Raw genomic sequence first — 18,074 nt, 5'->3', positions numbered from 1 at the left:
TTACATATTGCAGGCCAATCCAAGAGGTACTATATGGTTCAGCATACAAATTTAATATAATTAGAATTGCATGAAGGCTGAACTGGTAGCATAAATTAAATTGAATAAAACCAGAAAGTTGAACTTTAGTTTGGTACAGTACACAATTGCAGTAGCATAGCTGGTTCAATCAGCACCCTAAGCTGGTACTATGAACCAGTACCTCAACCCCTAAAAGAACGTTCCTTCCTCTGGCACACCAACCAGGTGACCAGATGCATGACACCTCCCCCCCTTTGCTCCAGCCATTCAGGTCCTGACCCCAACCCTCCCTCAGAATATACAGTTTATACCCTGTCTGTACAGAGCACTACAGTGCTCACGTTTTAGTTAAAAAATAATAATAAATAACTTTTTTTTTTACTTTTAAACTGTAGCAAACTAGTTGCTTCAGTTTAGACCACTTAGGTTTGACTGCAAATGCAATACTGGCTTTTTGCCTAAAAGAAAGATAGGGATCAGCTGATCGTGCAACCCCCCCCCCTCAAAAAAAAAAAACTTTACGGTCAAGGCAGTTGCCTCTCTTACCCTGCCCTAGCTACAATACTGGAAAATACTCAAGTAAAATAATCACTATATAATAAGGGCAGTCTAGGTAGTGAAAACATGTAATATAATCATATCAGCAAGCTCAGATAATTGCAGACTGGTTTGGATGTCTTACACCATGCAATTCAAAGGTCAGATGCTGCCAAAAGAATGAAGAGAGGTTACTTCAGATACCACAAAGCACATGCTTCAAACAGTCAGTAGTCTCAGGTGCCAAACAATAATTGCTTCTAGGATACCATGAAACACATACTTCAAAGCGTCACCAGGCTTGGGTGCTATACAATGATTGTTTCTAGGTTTTATCAGACTCATTTGCCACATATTTGTATGCAACAAACAGCAGCAGCAGTGTACAGATCAGTGTAGCTTACAGATAAGTTGGTCTACCAGTAGCAACCTTTAGCAATGTGCAAATGAGATGAGGTACCAAGATAAATGTAGATAATGCAGGATAACAGTTTAAAACAAAGCAATTGCATCTATATAGTATAGTACACCCTGCATGTTTGAGTAGCTGGAATGCATTTTCAGTTTGAATGTCTAGATTCTAATTCTAATACATAAAGGGGAAGAATATTCGTATGCAAGGAGATAACTGACTGCTTTAGAATACTGAGTCTTTGGGGCTTAACAAACCAATTCCCAGGTGTAATGGTGAGTGCTCCTCAGATGGAGCTCTCTGTTACTCAACCACCAAGTAAATAGAAGAAAATGCCGTAAACAATGCAAACTCCAAATGTTTAAGAACTGAGTACAAGCCTTGGACAATTTTGGACAGCAAGGAGTGAGAAGATGTACTGACAAATGTAGTGCAAAGTTACTCCTATATTCTGGTCAAAGCATTCTCACTTGAATATGCCCTGTAAGTGTTTTGACTACAAAAGCTATTTTATTTACTATTACGTTGTTTTGCCATGCAATTATAACCCCTTATTTATTTACTTATTTATTCATTTTTTTTAGTACCAGGGCTGTGCCTGAAAAGGATACACTAGGATCAGTACACTTACACGAGTATCGAATAAAAAATAAAAATTATTAATTTCTATTTACTATGCCATCAGGCTTCCGTAGTTAACAGCAGAATTATGGAATCCCTATTTATTGTATACAGACATTTTCTCTAATTTTACATTTAATGCATCTATGTTAATGATATGATTGTAATCCTGCTTGTCTATATAATTGACATTTTCTTTAATTTAAAAAGTACATTCCAATTCTGTTGTTTTTAATAATCTCATAACAGTTTTGTGCAGGAAATTTGAGAAGGAATTGGACAGGGAGTATTTGGACCATCAGGGTTGTTGGAAAAGCTTGGTTAAGCATCATGACTTGTTTACAAAAGAAATAATAACATAAAAGGGTATTTAGAGAAAGGTCATAATAACCCTCTGAATAAAAGCAATAAACCTAAGGGTATATTTAAGTGTAGAGTGTATTCACATGATGAGTACATTTTGTATACAGTTAACACCACTGTGTCCACTTACCCTAAGGTTATTTCATGTAAGGCATGATGCAACTATACCACAATTGGGATTGTTTATTTAGACTGTTGTATCTCTTCTCTGTTGTTTTACATTGGGAAGACTGAGACTACTCAGGGTTAGGATTTATGAAAATGTGCATGCAATAAGGATGGATAACAGAATCAATGCATCTTGTAAACATTCAAAAATACTTACAACCTTTAAAAAGTTTGTATTTCATATTGGAAAAGGTTGAAAAAAATGACAGACAAAGGTACTGGGAAGATTATTGTGAGTACAGAGAACTGTACTGGAAACTAGTTTTAAATGTTATACAGTCACCAGAAATAAACAAAATTGCTTCTATAAACAATGTTCTTTGCCTCAAGGCAGCTAAATTATAATGACTTCAAAAAAGCATTATGATAATTGTATATATTTTTTTACGACACAAAACCAAACCAGTGGACATCCAGGACAAGAATACAGTCAAACAAACTTTTATTGCACGAAAAAGAACAGATTAATTGCTTTCATCTTCTTGTAGCAGAGGACTTCATCAGAATCTACACCCTTCCTAAAACCATTTAAATACCTTGTTAATTAAGTCACATGATCTTCAAATAAGTTAATTAACAAACAGAAATGGTTTACCTTAATGGAAACTTTTGACTAAAAACCAACATTCTCATGAATTAATTAATTAATGTTGGATATATTGCAGGTTCGGATGAAGTCCATGCTAAAACAGAGGACAAAAATACTCAAATTTATTAATGAATAGTTCTTTAATAGGTGGTGTATTGTCTGTGTGTGGTTTTTTTTTTGCTTTAATATATACTGTAAATACTCAATATGTGTTAGTCCTCATTTCATATTGGTATATTGATTTATTTTTTGTCACATTAGAAAATATAAACATATGATTTATTTTTAGTTAACATATTTAGGTTCATAGGTTCATAGGCTCATACTAGGCTATCTGCCCTGGGACATTTATAAGCCTAGCCCGAGTGCGTTTGGCTTTCGCCACCCTTAGATTTGAGTTTGCTGTGCCCTTTTTTAAGGTTAGTTTACTGTGCCTCTGTCGAGTAGTGACACAGAAGTAATCCCCGGGGTAAACCTATGATCTCCCATCCACTCATCAAGATTCCTCTTGAAGAGAGTCAGTGAGGTGCTCTGCCTAACATGGACAGGGATTCTATTCCAAAGTGAAGGGAGCCTTTGGGTTATGAATCTGTCCCTCCAGCAAGTTCTATTTATTTCTGTGCTGAGGTTCAAGTCCCTCGAGCGCATGGTTCTAAGGGATTTAGATTTTCTGAGGTGGAGCATGTCCATTAATTCTGGGTTGGACATAGCTTTGTATGTCAGGCATAGATCACCTCGAAGTAGGTGGTATGCGACTGAGTAAAGCTGGAGTTTCTTTAACCTGGCAGCATATGGCATCTGTTTGAGTCCCTTGATCCTCCTTGTGAGGTACTTTTGGGGTTTTTCTAGCTGCTGCAGGTGTCGGCTAAGGTACATCCCAAAAGGGGCATTGTATTCTATGATGGGCCTGATGAGGGATGAATAAAGGGGCACTGTTACCTCCCTTGATCTAGATGTGAATCCTTTCGTGATAAGGTGGGCTATGTAGAAGGTCTTTCTAACCACTTTGGCAATGTGGTTGTCAAAGGAGCGATGGCTATCAACTTGGGTCCCCAGATCCCTAATTACTTCTTCTGTATTTAATGGGTTACCACCTATGTGGTAATTGGTGGGCACTTTGTTTTTGCCAAAGGGTATGACTATACACTTCTTGGCATTTAGTTTTAGACCATGGTTCTGGCACCAGTTATCTGTCTCTGTGAGACCTTTTTGAAGGATGTTCGTGTCAGCTGGAGAGTCAATTATGGCGCCCAGTTTGCAGTCATCTGTGAACTTGGTCAGCCATAGTCCTCCCGTGCTGGCCTGTACCTCGGAAAAGTATATGCCGAACAAGAGAGGTCCCAGGACCAGGCCTTGTGGGATGCCACTTGTAACTGGTTTTGAGTCTGACATGACTCCGGCAATTCTGACACTGTGTGTTCTGTCTTTGACAGTTAGCAACCCGTCTTGTGACATAGGGGTTTATGTTTAAGCTGGATAGCTTATCTATGATGCCCGAGTGGGGTATTGTGTCAAATGCCTTTGCAAGGTCCAGATAGGCTGTGTGGACTACCTTCCCTTCATTTATGGCCTTGGTGACTGTTTCGAAGAAGTCGACCAGGTTCAAGAGGCAGGATCTGCCCTTTACAAAGCCGAACTGAGTAAGATCCAGTGTCTGTAGGTCCCCAATGTCTTTGTTTATGAGTTCCATGATGTTCCTCTCCATGGCCTTACAGATAAGGCTAGTCAGGCTTATGGGGTGATAGTTACCAGGGTCCGTTGAGGCGCCACCTTTGTGGAGCGGGACCACTGTTGCTGTACGCCATTCTTTGGGTACATATCCCGTAGTGAGGCTGAGATTGTACAGCAGTTTTACATGAGGGTTTAGTTCTTCTTGGAGTTCATGTAGGATGCAACCCGAGACACAGTCTGGTCCCATTGAAGCAGTGTTTTTTGCCTTGGAGAGGGCGGCTTTCACCTGAGCATCTGAGATGTTAGGGAGGCTGCACTCTCCTGGGATAGATATTTGCTCTTTAGGGGGGGAAGGGGGAGAGAAGTTTGCACTGAACCTGTCTGCCAAGATGTTGGCAATGTCTGTGGGTTCAGTGTATTTTTTGTCATTTATAATCAACTCTGAGCATACCTGGGAGTTGAATCCCAGGTTCCTAACATAGCTAAAGAAAGCCTTGTGATTGTCTTTAGTGTCCTGTGCAATTTTTCTCTCGAAGCTGGCCTTGGAGGATTTTATAAGGGATCATAATTTTTTGCTAGTACTGATCAGAGATGCCTTCCCTTTTAGGGATATTGCTCTATCATATAGTAGCTTCCTCCTTCTGTTGTACAACTTATTTATGGCTGGGGTCCACCAGACTGGATGCCTGCCTTTGGACGCTTGGGTTTTGGTTTTGTTTGGGATAGCATGATCCATGCATTCCTGGAGGTGTCCATAGAATGTGTTTATATAGTATTCTGTGGTTTGGGCCGTAGTTTCCACTGGCCCTGGGGCCTTGAAGGATTCCACCTCGGATTTGAGAAGTGTGAAGTTTGCTTTTGAGAAGTTTTTCACTGTGGTTTTCTGGGCTGGGGGTGGGGTCGGGTTGTGGATATCCAGTGAAATTAATTTATGGTCTGATCTTACCAATGAGGGGAACACTTCTGGTGTGGAGCATAGGGTCTCCATGTTGGTGATGATCAGGTCAAGTATGTTTTCCCCTCTTGTGGGAGTTTTGACTTGTTGTTCCATAGCATTTGAGTTTATAAATTCCAGGAACCTTTGGGCTAGGTTGTTGGGGCTTGAGTAATGCTCCCAGTCAATGTTATGGTTGTTGAAGTCACCCAGTATAATGGTGTTTGGAGAGATCTTCATGTTCTCCAATGTTTTCAGGAAAGCCGAGTGGGATTCCTGATTTTGAGATGGTGGTCTGTAGCATGCTATAAACTGAAAGGCAGTTTTGCCCACTGTTAGTTGCACATGGATGGTTTCTGATGCTTCCTGCAATGCCACTAACCTGGAGGTGTGGGTATCCTTGATAAATATGCATACTCCCCCTTCTTTTGTGGTTCGGTCCAAGTTTTGGGGCCGAAAAGCATGGTATGAGGTATAACCTGGTAGTGCTGGGGTGCCCTCTGGAGCCTTGAACCAGGTTTCTGTCACTACACAGATATCGATGTTCTCCATACTGAGGAGAGATTTGAGTGCATGCATTTTGAGGTTTAGACTTCTGGCGTTTAGCAGCATTACTCTTAGTTTCTTGTTCTTTGTGTTTTCTAAGGAGGTGGGTTTGTCTTTTGAGCCTTGCCTAAAAAAGGCACTATGGGGGTGGCAAGAGCCTTTGCCAGTATCTGAAAGCCCAAGGGTGACAGGTGCAAGCTGTCCCTTGCGAAGCAATGTGGCTTGTCAAGCATGTCATCCCAGGCTGACAGGCACTGGATCTCCTTTGAATGACACCAAAATTTTAGCCAATTGTTAAAATCGATCATTTTGTCTTTATACTGCGGCATCATTCTAGGTGAGGTTAAGATGCTGCTCAAGGTCAGGGTCATACCGGCCTGGGCTACATGATCGGAGAGCTCCTTTATGTCTCTTTTCATGTAGTCGAGGGAGGTACATCTCAGGTCATTCACACCAGCATGTACTATGACCGAGTCATATTTGTACTTGCTTTGGAGTGACCTGAGTGCTTGCATTATGTGGCAGATCCTAGCGCCCGACAGGCAGCTCACTGTGATCTTCTCCTAGTTCAGCCTGATGAGCGGGACATCAGTGTGTCTGACTATAGAATCACCTATTACAAGTGTGTCAGGTGTGTTGTTCTGCCTTAAGGGCTGTGACTGTTTGGCACACTGACTTTGTGAGCTATGTGTTGCATGTGTTTTGTTGTGAAGTAGCGTTTGTTTGGATGTCTGCTGTGGAGGTCTCTGCTGTTTAGGTAGATTTTTAATTAGAGCCACCGAGTATGTTTTTGTGTGTTTGCGTTTTTGGATTGCTGTTGTGGTAGGACTATGTGAGACTGGATTAGTGTTGTGTGATGTTACCTTCTCCTCCTGACTGGTTACACCAGTTTTGAGTTGAGAGAGCTTGGCCTCCAGTTTGGCTATATGGTTGCATCTCTCACATATGTTTGAACCTGATTGGAGGAGGAGAGGGTTGTCCGTGTACATGAGACAGTTGTAACATTGCCTCAAGATTCCCAGATTCACCAGTTGGACTGGAGAGGAAACCATTAACTGACCTTTGGACATGCTAGAGTAGTATAGGGGACTCTTTTATCACTTAATTAAAGAGGACCAATAGGGGACAAGGTAATTGTAGAGAGTATATGAGGATGTAGTGCTTTTAGTATATTAGTGCTAGATTGTAAGATTGCTTATTTGGGCAAGTGCAGGGCCTTAGATTGAGAATAGGGTGTTTAATTTGAGAAATATAGCAGTTCTAAGGGAAAAAGTGAAGAGCAGACTTTGTGGAGCTGGGAATAGTTTAAACCCGATTAAGCGACGCTGCCTGATGCTGCGCTATGCGCACAATCGCGCAAAGCCGCGCAAAGGCGGATTTTTATGCAGGGAACTTCAAAGAGCTAGAAATGGCCCAAAACTGCCAATTACTACAAGATTCTTGTGCTGAGCTCACTCCTTCAGGGACAGATGGGCTGCTCAAGGCTCCCCACTCCCACTGGTGAGCAAAGAAACTTCCTTCTATCCAAGTAAGGAAATGGGCAACACAGGAACTATCCAAGAGTCCAGAATACAGCAAAGCCTGTATATGGGGACTATTCTAGTTAAGGAAAGGTGGGAAACAAGGATATATATATATATATATATATATATATATATATATATATATATATATATATATATTTTCAAAAAAACAGCAGGAAAATTACAGTATATTCAATGCACAGGCTAGCGCACTTGAGTGGGCAGCCTCAACAGTTAATTACAGCAAACAAACTTTTAAATTTGTGGGTAAGTTCAACGTTTGGAATAATGGTTCACATTTTATGAGCTACAAGCGAACATCTTGATTATCTTTTATGTAGAATGTGAATGATAACACCATGCATTTGCTACCATAATTATACAAAAACAGAAACCACCAAAAGTAACTATAATAATAATCTATTGAGTACTAAAACAGCAATTCCTTATACCTAACATTGTTTAATAAATATAGACTATTTAAAATAGGATCACAATCTGTGTATTTCTGTTTATTATCACTGTGAAGACTGCTTATATCAAATTGGTCAGCGCTATCAATAATACATTATCTAGTATAATACAAACAAGGCAGACATCTACTATATGCTTCATTGCTCGAACAATGCTATTATTTAAAAGATAACGGCTAAAATTAAACATATTTAGATTGCATGATGAGAAAATGATTGACATAAATGCTAAATGTGCAAATATTTTAGAAACATCTCAGGTGTACTTTATAACTTGCAGTTTAGAATATTAATATTTCATTTTGTGTGTCTTACAAGGGAGATTTTATTGTGATGGAATGTTTATACTTTACCTTAAATGTTCACTTGTGAAACAAATTCTAAAAGTCATGGTCACAATAAAAATATTTTTATTTCCATAATGATAAGATTGATTCTTCTCATTTGAAGGAATTTTCTTATGTCTGTTCATAGTTTGTAAAGTAAATGCATTTGTGTTTTGTAAGAGGTGATTCCATTATTTCTTTTTTGTATTTTTATTACAGAAAATGTATTATTTACCTTTTGCTATTTCTAAGATGCAATATGATTTGCTTTTGCTTTTGAGTGTGTTGAACATAGTCAATATACCCCCTTTTAGTAAATTAGTGACCTTTATTTTTTGCCCTTGTTTTGTAATTTGCAATAGATAACATTTGACACACTCCTTTTCTGTGGTTGTCTTCTAATAATTCTCAATACAGATATGCAAAAGCACCAGTTAACATAGTTATTCCCTTGTAATTATTTATATATATATATATATATATATATATATATATATATATATATATATATATATATATATATAGTCATAATGCTTCATCAGATTTCTATCAGCATAGAACTGGTACCTTAGGTGAGGTGTGAATATGTATATGAGTTCTGTATAATAAATATTGATCCTTCACATATTTGAAGAGAAAAAAGCTATGCATACTTTACAGAAATACCCATGCTTAACCACTGAGCTAAAAGACAAAGTGTGGCCTCTACAGAGAGAAAATATATCATCTTTATAGCTCCAAAACCTCCTTTTTCTAAGACATCTGGTTTAGCTGTCTATGAATAAGCCCCAAACATTTTTCTACTAAACTAAACAAATAATGCTCATCTCCAAATCCAACAGCTACTGGATATTATTAAAATGCAAATCTATTTTAGGCAAAACCCACAAATAAACCAAACAGAGATACACAGACACATGTCCATGTCCTTAAACCATATAAAAGTATTTTGGGTCTATATTAGAAGCCCAAAGATCAGTTTGAGCAAACCAGAAAAGAGCGACACGTATTGTGCAAACTACGGAAATGGCAAACATCCAAAACCACAAAATTCGAAATGTCAAATTGTTATGGTTAGCCCATCTGTGGTATAGCTCCCTAAGGTAAGTGTGCGATAGTTACGGAACTTAGGGTTAGGGTGCGGGTTAAGGTAAGTGCATAGATAGGTAATGCATGTAAGGTTTAGTGTAGGGTTAGAAGTAGAGTTTTGTTAATTGTATGTGTGTGGATTATTTGTTTTGTTTGGGTATATCTCCGTAGGATATGTGTGCGATAGTTACGGACCTTAGGGTTAGGGTGCGAGTTAAGGTAAGTGCATAGATAGTAATGTATGTAAGGGTTAGTGTAGGATTAGAAGTAGGGTTTGGTTAGTGTATGTATCTGGTTTATTTATTATGTTTGGGTAGGTAGTATGTAGCGCATGGAGGGGTTGGCCGAATATGACGATTCGAGCTATATGTGTCGCTGTTGTCATATTCACTCAAAAGGGTTTTCAGTTTTATAATATAGACTCAGTATTTCTACCCTTAACCCTATCAAAGTTATAGAACACAGGCAGTTCTTTCAGGCATAATGAACTTTATACAATATTGCCAAACTTTGCTTCCAACATGCTACCTCAAAAATCTATTGCAGACTTAATATGGTCATTGTCTAAAAAAGTAACAACATCTCAGTTGGATACACATGCAGCATTTTTAAAAAATCAGCATTTTTTGTACAAAATTCCTAGCCCATGTTCATAATATTTTATTCTAGAAACATTGTTTACATTGATAAATTTGCCATAATCACTCTTTACTTAAAAATAACTCAAACAATGAGTCTGTCTTCAGTCCTTCTCTAAACTACAATCAGTTACAAAAATTTTAGAAAAATTGTATATGATCAGCTAACTTATTCCTTACTATTTGTCTATTTTCTCGCTCTCTGTGCTGCATTAGAAGTAGTTCTAGTACCCTCACAGCCATTTATTTTGCTAAAGACAACATCTATAACAAAATGGATAAAAGCCCTCTTGTAGGTGTCCTCTGTGTTGAAGTGAAACGTGCATTAAACTTGGTATGCTACAACATATTACTCAGTAAGCTTTCCCATACAGGAGTCACTGATAGCCCAATTCAGTGGTTCTCTAACTACCTAAAATATATAACTATTAAATCAGAAGTAGGCACCTCCTTATCCAAACAGGATACCCTTTTTACAGGCATTCCAAAAGGCCAAGTACTAGGTCTTATTATGTTTCCAATATTGAAAAACAAACTTATACCAGAGTGCAAAAGTCTGAATATAAAACTTTACAAGTAGGTCAGCTCCTTGTTATCTTCTCAAGTCTTAATTAAAAATATCAAACCTGACTTGCAATCTGATATTTTCTATGTATAAGGTCTTAAAAATGTGCAGTTTTTATTTAATTTTGTCTTTGGACCAGGCCATGGCTGAAAGTGGTTCCTGGATCCATTCACTTTCTCAGTCATAAAAATTAAATAAAAAAATACAATACAGAATTTAGCCATCCTTACCATGAAGTTTATAATTGGACCCTCTGCATTTTCTGCCAGGCCTGCGAAAATCTAGATTTGCTCGTATGCTACGATTCATCAGAGGCTGCACAGGCCGGAAGTTGTCGCTCATACTTTGAAAGATTTGAGATTGCTGGTTCTGACTCAGCAGTCGTAGGCTATGTATCTGAAATGTACAGAAATGCATAAACTATTATAAAAGAAGTGATGCATCCCTCATGATTAAGACATGCTACCAGATGAGACATGCTTATTTGTGCAGATCAGGTTTTAATACATTTGCAGTGTAATGGTATATTATGCATGCTGATTAAACAGAAGACTGCTTTGCCATGGAATACACAGTTCCCTTGACACCACTGTTCACTGCTATGAGGATTTAGAAGCAGTAAATACACAGTACATTAACACTTGTGTATTAATAGCAAGATGTAACTGTCTAGTGACAGGATCATACATTGGATTTATTTTTGCTGTTTTGGGCTGCTGCCTATCTCACTAGCCTTGAATGTTAAACTCTCAGTAGCTCTGATATGTTGAATGCTCTAGTCATGGTAAAACAATGAACAGCAAAGATAAATCACAGAACAAATGACCCAAAGCAAGCTGACACACAAAACAACACCTGGCTCATAAACTGTTAGACACATATGAATTTCTGCTAGTTCCAATATTTCCAGGGGCCAGCTGTATACAGTTATACTGTATGTTTTTCAGAATCAGTGATTCAGATTTCAGTAGACAGTAGTATACATAATGCTGCTGTTATGAAATAAAACTTAGTATATGCTTGCAAAAATTTAAATCTAAACATGCTATCATTCTATTTGATATCTATATAAGCAATAAAATGGTTATGATTTAAAAACTATAATAAAAATAAAACACTATGCATTACCTATCCCAAGCCCCTGAAGGGACATCTGTCTGCCAAAGCCTTTGTGACATTTAGATGTAGAATTAATCCAGTGACATCTGAATTTGTGCCCTGATTTATACTTCAGCTGTTCTTTTACTGAGTCTTATCATATGTGACATACATTATAATACTTAACTCTGTGTTATCTGCAAGTATCAGATAATTTCTGTGTTCAGCTGCTTTATATGTTGGGTTTCTGTTGACTAAGGAATCTTTATCATATGTGCAGATGTGGAGCCTTTACGTCCCCAAGGTATAAGAAGATCACAATGTAAGTGCATTTATTTATTGATTTACATTTGCTGAGTGGGACAATCCAGCTAGGCTAGTAATTTATTTTGTAGTAGATGCCAAAGGAAAAAAGCTCCACAAAATAGATCAAGGCAGATACAATACAAGCATAATTAAACAAATGGAAATTGCATTTGTTAACACATGCACAACAACAGGTTATGTTAGTTATTTGCATTACTTTGTTACAGACAATGACATATGTATATCATAGGTGCTGATGAGCAGTTGATCACCACCACCCTTTCAGAGGACCAAAGTTCTCTTCAGATAGAAGTTTATTTTCACTTTCATTTTGACTTGGAAAATGTAAATGTAACATGCTATATTCCTGTGCTTGTAGGCAGCTGAGGAAAATACTGTCAACAACATATCTAATATCACAACTTTGTTTAAGGTTGATAGATTCATATCTTAGTACTAGGCCAACTATCCTTCTAGGGCATTTTAAGCCTAGCCAATTTCCCCCAAAGCTCAGAATCAAACCCCATACCTTGAGGGGTAATTGAGGTAACCTTGAGTGGTAATTTATCCCATGTATGGCTCCCCTAAAATTATCCATGGTATGAACCCAGTTTTTCTCATTTGGGTAATGCATAACTATCGACTGTGGGGTGATAAGGTCAATCTATAACCAAAGGGAATAGGTTATTTTGAGTACAAAAAAATGAAACTGACTAGGCTTAGAATAGCTCACAATGACAGTTAGCCTAGTAGTTACTTGCCTACAGGTTCATAGGTTCATACCAGGCAGCCCCACTGGGAATGTCTAGTTAAGTGACTTGTTCAAGGTCACATGGCAAACAAATAAGGGCTGCAAGAACCAAACCATGCACCACAGGAACTACAGCTTACAGCCTTAATTAACCCTTTGTGTCAACTGGCAGGCATTTTTCAATATTTTCTATAAGTTATTTTCAAACACTTTTGCTTCTATTACTGAAAGACACTTATATAACTTTTTATGTTGCTTTGCATGCATGCACAAGCAACTGCATTACTCAAACTGAGCTTTTATGATGAGTATGCAAAGTAATCAAAACTTCAAATAGATCTTCAGACAGAGATAAGTGCTGTAATTATTCCCAGTCTGAAGTACACGCCACCCATTTTAACTCGCAATGTTCCACACACCACTGCCTTATTGTATACAGCAATAAACATGTTATTTATCTATGTATCCCACAACAGAGAACACCATTGTTTGAACATTCAGAAATGAAAATGAGTTCCTAAAACCACACCAGCCACCTTTCTACTAGATACTTGGTAACTACTGCATAATAACAACTTTTGTTGTCCTTTATACATTCATAGGTTTATTGGTAAGTACTAGGCTTGCTGAAATCACAGGCCATTCTAAGCCTAGCCAGCTTCCCTTTTTTGTGCTCAAAATAACCTATCCCATTTGATTATAGACTGACCTTACCCATCCCATGATCGATAATTATGCATTACCCCTAATTAGAATAACTGAATTCATACCACAGATAATTTGAGGGACCCATTCATGGGATAAAATATTTAGGAGCTGCCTCTGTCCTTTAATAGTCCAGCAGGCAGTCCTGCATTAAATTTGCTGTTTCCCATCAATAGATCTATGCTGCACTTGAAAATGGACAGGGATGAACTTTGTTTTATTTGGACGGAGAGTCTGCTCCACAGCAGTGGTATCCTCTGCAAAATATACCTGTCCAGCCAAACCATTCTGTTTTTAGTTGCATAAGAGGTTTAGAACCCTTGACCGAGTACTTCTGATTCAGTTTGACTTTCTGATGTCTGATAAATGCATCAATAACGGGTCGAAGGATGCCTTGTATGCCAGACACAGGTCACCTCTTACCCTTGTATGCCAGACACAGGTCACCTCTTAGTTGTCTGTAGGATACCAAGTGTAGTAACTAAAAAATAAAATTACTCCCAGTTCACTTTATAAGTAAGATAGTCTCCTACTGCATATTCCATCATTTAATCTAATAATTGCTAATACAGCCTTCACCAAGGTTCTGACAGACAGCTGTAATTCAGAAAGTGCATGATTTACAGGCAGTTTAGAGATCTCATAAAGACGATCTAACTGAAACCTACAAATGTTGGAATATTGACTATAGCTAATCATTACTGCATTGTTTGTTTATTTATTTACTGTTTGTTCACCATGTAGACAGACTGGTTCACTGACCCTTTTCACCCATGACCCAAGCTTATTGAGCAGCACTACACATACAAAATACATAAGAAACATATAAAGAGACTTGTATTTAGGGAAAAAGCAAGTTACATACAAAAGTCTAAGCATTAGTACATATCCTAGTATCATCTTATGAACCTATGAACCTATGTAGATGAACCATCTTCTTTTTATCATATTAAGAGTGTATGTGCATGTTTTCATTGAGTATAAACAACACAGACATGTCTGTTCTCACACTACCAAAATAATTTAATAAAAGGCACACATGAAGTGCTTTCATCTACAAATAGTTAAGAATTCATCAGAATGCAAAAAACTCAACAAAGCACTCCTTGGGTAAAATGTCATCAATCAACAAACATTGTTATGTTCTTATGTCTGTTTCCTGATAAATTATTGATAGAGATATTTTCACTGTTGCCAGGTTTTTTGCCAGTTTCTAAAAAAAGCTGCCAATAGATTCATAGGTTCATAGGAATGTACTAGGCTAATGGCCCTGAAGCCTTTACAAGGCTAGCCCATAGGATTACCTGGCATCGTGCCACTCGACCTTAGTTCCCAGTGCCTCTGTCGAGTAGAGCCACTGGAATGATCCGCTGGGTGAGTTTTCTATTTTCCATCCACTCATCAAGATTTCTCTTGAAGAGGGCCAGTGAGGTGCTTTGTTTGACATGTATAGGAAATCTATTCCATAGTATGGGCAGTCTCTGGGTTATGAACCTGTCCCTCCAGCACATTCTGTTGATTGTGGTAATGAGGTTGAAGTCTCTGGAGCATGCGGTGCGGAGGGATTGGGATTTCTTTAGATGTAGCATTTCTAACAGAGCTGGGTCAAACATGGCTTTGTAAATCAAGCAGAGATCGCCTGCAATATGAGACAGAGAATAGTTGGAGTTTTTTGAGTCTGTCCATATAGGGCAAATGTTTAAGGCCTAGGATCATCTTTGTGAGCTACTTTTGTGGCCTCTCCAGTTGCTGCAGGTGTCTAGTGATGTACATGCCAAATGGGCATTGTACTCGATGATTCGCCTAATGAGGAAAGAGTAGAGGGAGACAATGACCTCTTTCTTCCTGGATGCAAAACCCTTAGTAATGAGATGTGCCACACAGAAGGACTTTCTGACCACAGTGCCAATGTGGTGGTCCAAAGAGAGGTTGCTGTCAACCTGTGTTCCCAGATCTCTTTTAACGCCTTCTATGTACAGTGGACTACCATCGATGTGGTAATTCATGGGAACTGGGTTTTTCCCAAAGGGGATGATGACACATTTTTTGGCATTGAGCTTAAAGTCATGATTCTGACACCAGTCGTTGGTCTCAGTGAGGCCTTTCTGTAAAATTTCAACATTGCTTGAGGAGTTAATAATGGCTTTCAACTTACAATCATCTGTGTACTTTGTTAGCCAGAGTCCCTTTGTGTTGACCTGGACTTCAGAGAAGTAGATACCAAGCAGAAGAGGACCCTGGACCGATCCCTGTGGGACACCACTCATTACTGGTCAGCAGTCTGACTTGGAGTCAACTACTTTCACACTATCGGTTCTATCTGTGAGCAAGTTTGCAACCCACCTAGTGATATAGGGGTTGATGCCTAGCTTAGTGAGTTTTTCTATGATTCCTGAGTGGGGAATGGTATCAAAGGCCTTGGCCAGATCAAGGTAGGCTGTATGAACCACCTTGCCTTCATCCACAGCTCTGGTGACTGACTCAAAGAAGTTGACCAAGTTGAACAGGCATGATCTACCCTTCACTATATCCTTGTTTATTAGGTCCATGATGATGCGTTCCATAGCTATGCATATCAGACTTGTCAGGCTAATGGAGTGATAGTTCCCAGGGTCTATAGTTGCTCCTCGTTTGTGGAGAGGGATGACTATAGCAGTGCACCATTCAGTGCCAGTTCACTCTGTAGTCCATGTAGAACACAGCCAGGGATATTGTCAGGTTCCATAGAAGCTGTATTCTTTGCTTTGCACAGTGCTGTTTTAACCTGTGCAGCAGTAATACTGGGTGCCTGGCAATCTACTGGTATTGTGATTGGTCCTTTGGGGGGTGAGAGAGGTAAAGTTGGCACTGAATCTGTCAGTCAGTATATTGGCAATATCTGTTGGCTGGATATAGGAAGTACCATTGTGCAGTAGCTCAGAGCAAATCTGGGTATTGTCGTGGAGATTCTTTACATAACTATAGAAGGCCTTGTGGTTGTCTTTACTATTTGCTGCAATTCTGTTTTCATAGCTGGCTTTAGAGGATATGATGAGGGATCTCAACTTTTTCTTGAGGCTGATAAGGGAGTTTTTCCAGTCTTGGGACTTCACCTTATTCCGCATCAGTTTCCTCCATCTGTTGTAGAGATTGTTTATGGCAGGGGACCACCAGATTGGCTTCCTTTTTTTGGAGGAGAACATCTTGGTTCTATTGGGTATAGCGAAAATCATGCATTTGTGTACGTGTTCAGTGGCGGATCCAGGGTTTTACAAAGGGGGGGGGCGCAGTCTAGAAAGTCGACAAGTGAGGTGGGGAGGCAGGAAAGCAAAACACTGGGGAAGGGGGATGTGGAAGGATCACCTTAAGATATTGTATCAGGATGTGTGAAAACACAGCAACATACAGTCATTTGCAAAACATTGGGGGTGGTGGGTCGAGTGAGCACAACGGTTAAGGTTTTCACCTCAGACACAAAGTATTGGGTTTGATTCTGATCTCAGCTTATTAGCTAGCCTTATAATTACCATTCATGACAGTTAGCCTAATATTCTCGTATGATCCAGTGAACCTGGTGTGGTTGTGTTAGTGGAGGTACATAACTCCTATCCAGCACACAGCATATTAGCAGACATTACCAGTTGTTTCAAGACATACCTAGAGGATATGTTTGGTTGCCCATATGAAGTAGTTCTTTTATATGGCATACCTGACATAAGCAGTATGATAACATAGCAAAGAATCCCAGTGAAGGTGATATCACCCCAAGACCCATAGCAAATGTAAGTAATTTAAGTAAATAATGATTTATGTGAAACCAGCAAAGTTAATTTATGTAAATAATTTTGTGTGTGCAAGTGAAGTTCAGTTAGTTAAAGAACATTAGAGAATGTATTTAAATGGTAGCTTTCTCTGAATGTAACTTTTTCCGACTTGATAAAGCTTGGAATTATCCAAGCGAAAGCGCTTGTCTGACTCTGCTGTTTTCTACTTTATGAGTTTTGGATTTACTACTTACCTTTGAATAAAGGATTTGCATTTTATCGAACTATTGTCTCCATTCACGGTCTTGGACTTGTTTAGTTAAAGAACATTGCAAGTTAAGAAATACACATTTTATGAAAAAATTCCTAAAAACAGTCAGTTAAATTATATGCAATGTATAAAACCAAATTTAAGTACTGTAGCATTTCCCAAAGGACAGTAACACAAGTCTACTTTGTCTGGCCAGCCTAATATGCAAAGCCATGGAAAGCCTTATTAGGAAACAGCAACCCTCCGAATACTGTTTCCATTTTAGTTTGGATTTGTCAAGGGCAGGTCATGCTTACCAAATCTAATGTACTTTTTTGCAAAGGTCACCAATGCAATATAGGAAAGCAAATGGTACACATTGCATACCTTGACCTAGCTAAAGCTTTTGACACAATCCCCACTCAGGCATTGTAGAACAGCTAAATAAACTAGGAATAAACTATGGTCACCTACTGGATTGCCACATGGCTCACAGATGAGATGCAAGAAAGCAAAATTGACAAAGTTACCTCCAGAAAGAGATGAGCTACTGGTGGAGTCCCAAGGGTTCTGTGCTGGGGCCTCTCCTGTTTAACATCTACTTTTCTGATGTAAAAGCCAATACCAAAGGGCTCTGAATGACTAAGTTTGCACATGACTACAAGTTAGGAGCAGTCACTGAACCCCAAATTACACAGCCATCCTAGTGGACGGTTTGTCCCAAACAACTGGTGCCACAATCATG

General features: G+C 38.8%; 1 protein-coding gene across 1 annotated transcript in view; it reads right to left on the bottom strand.

Annotated features, from left to right (window-relative positions):
- The window catches only part of LOC122816096 (carbonic anhydrase-related protein 10-like), a 1,019,679-nt gene that overhangs the window by 461,498 nt on the left and 540,107 nt on the right, over positions 1 to 18,074 (bottom strand). The window contains exon 7 of the mRNA XM_044088879.1: positions 10,707 to 10,872. Within this exon, the coding sequence (XP_043944814.1) occupies positions 10,707 to 10,872 (166 nt within the window). The remainder of the gene's footprint in view (positions 1 to 10,706; positions 10,873 to 18,074) is intronic.

Source organism: Protopterus annectens, chromosome 1.part1, assembly GCF_019279795.1.
Source record: "Protopterus annectens isolate FY-2018-M chromosome 1.part1, PAN1.0, whole genome shotgun sequence".
Lineage (NCBI taxonomy): Eukaryota > Metazoa > Chordata > Ceratodontiformes > Protopteridae > Protopterus > Protopterus annectens.
Note: the sequence above shows the minus strand (reverse complement) of the source record. Positions and strands in the feature narration are given on the sequence as shown.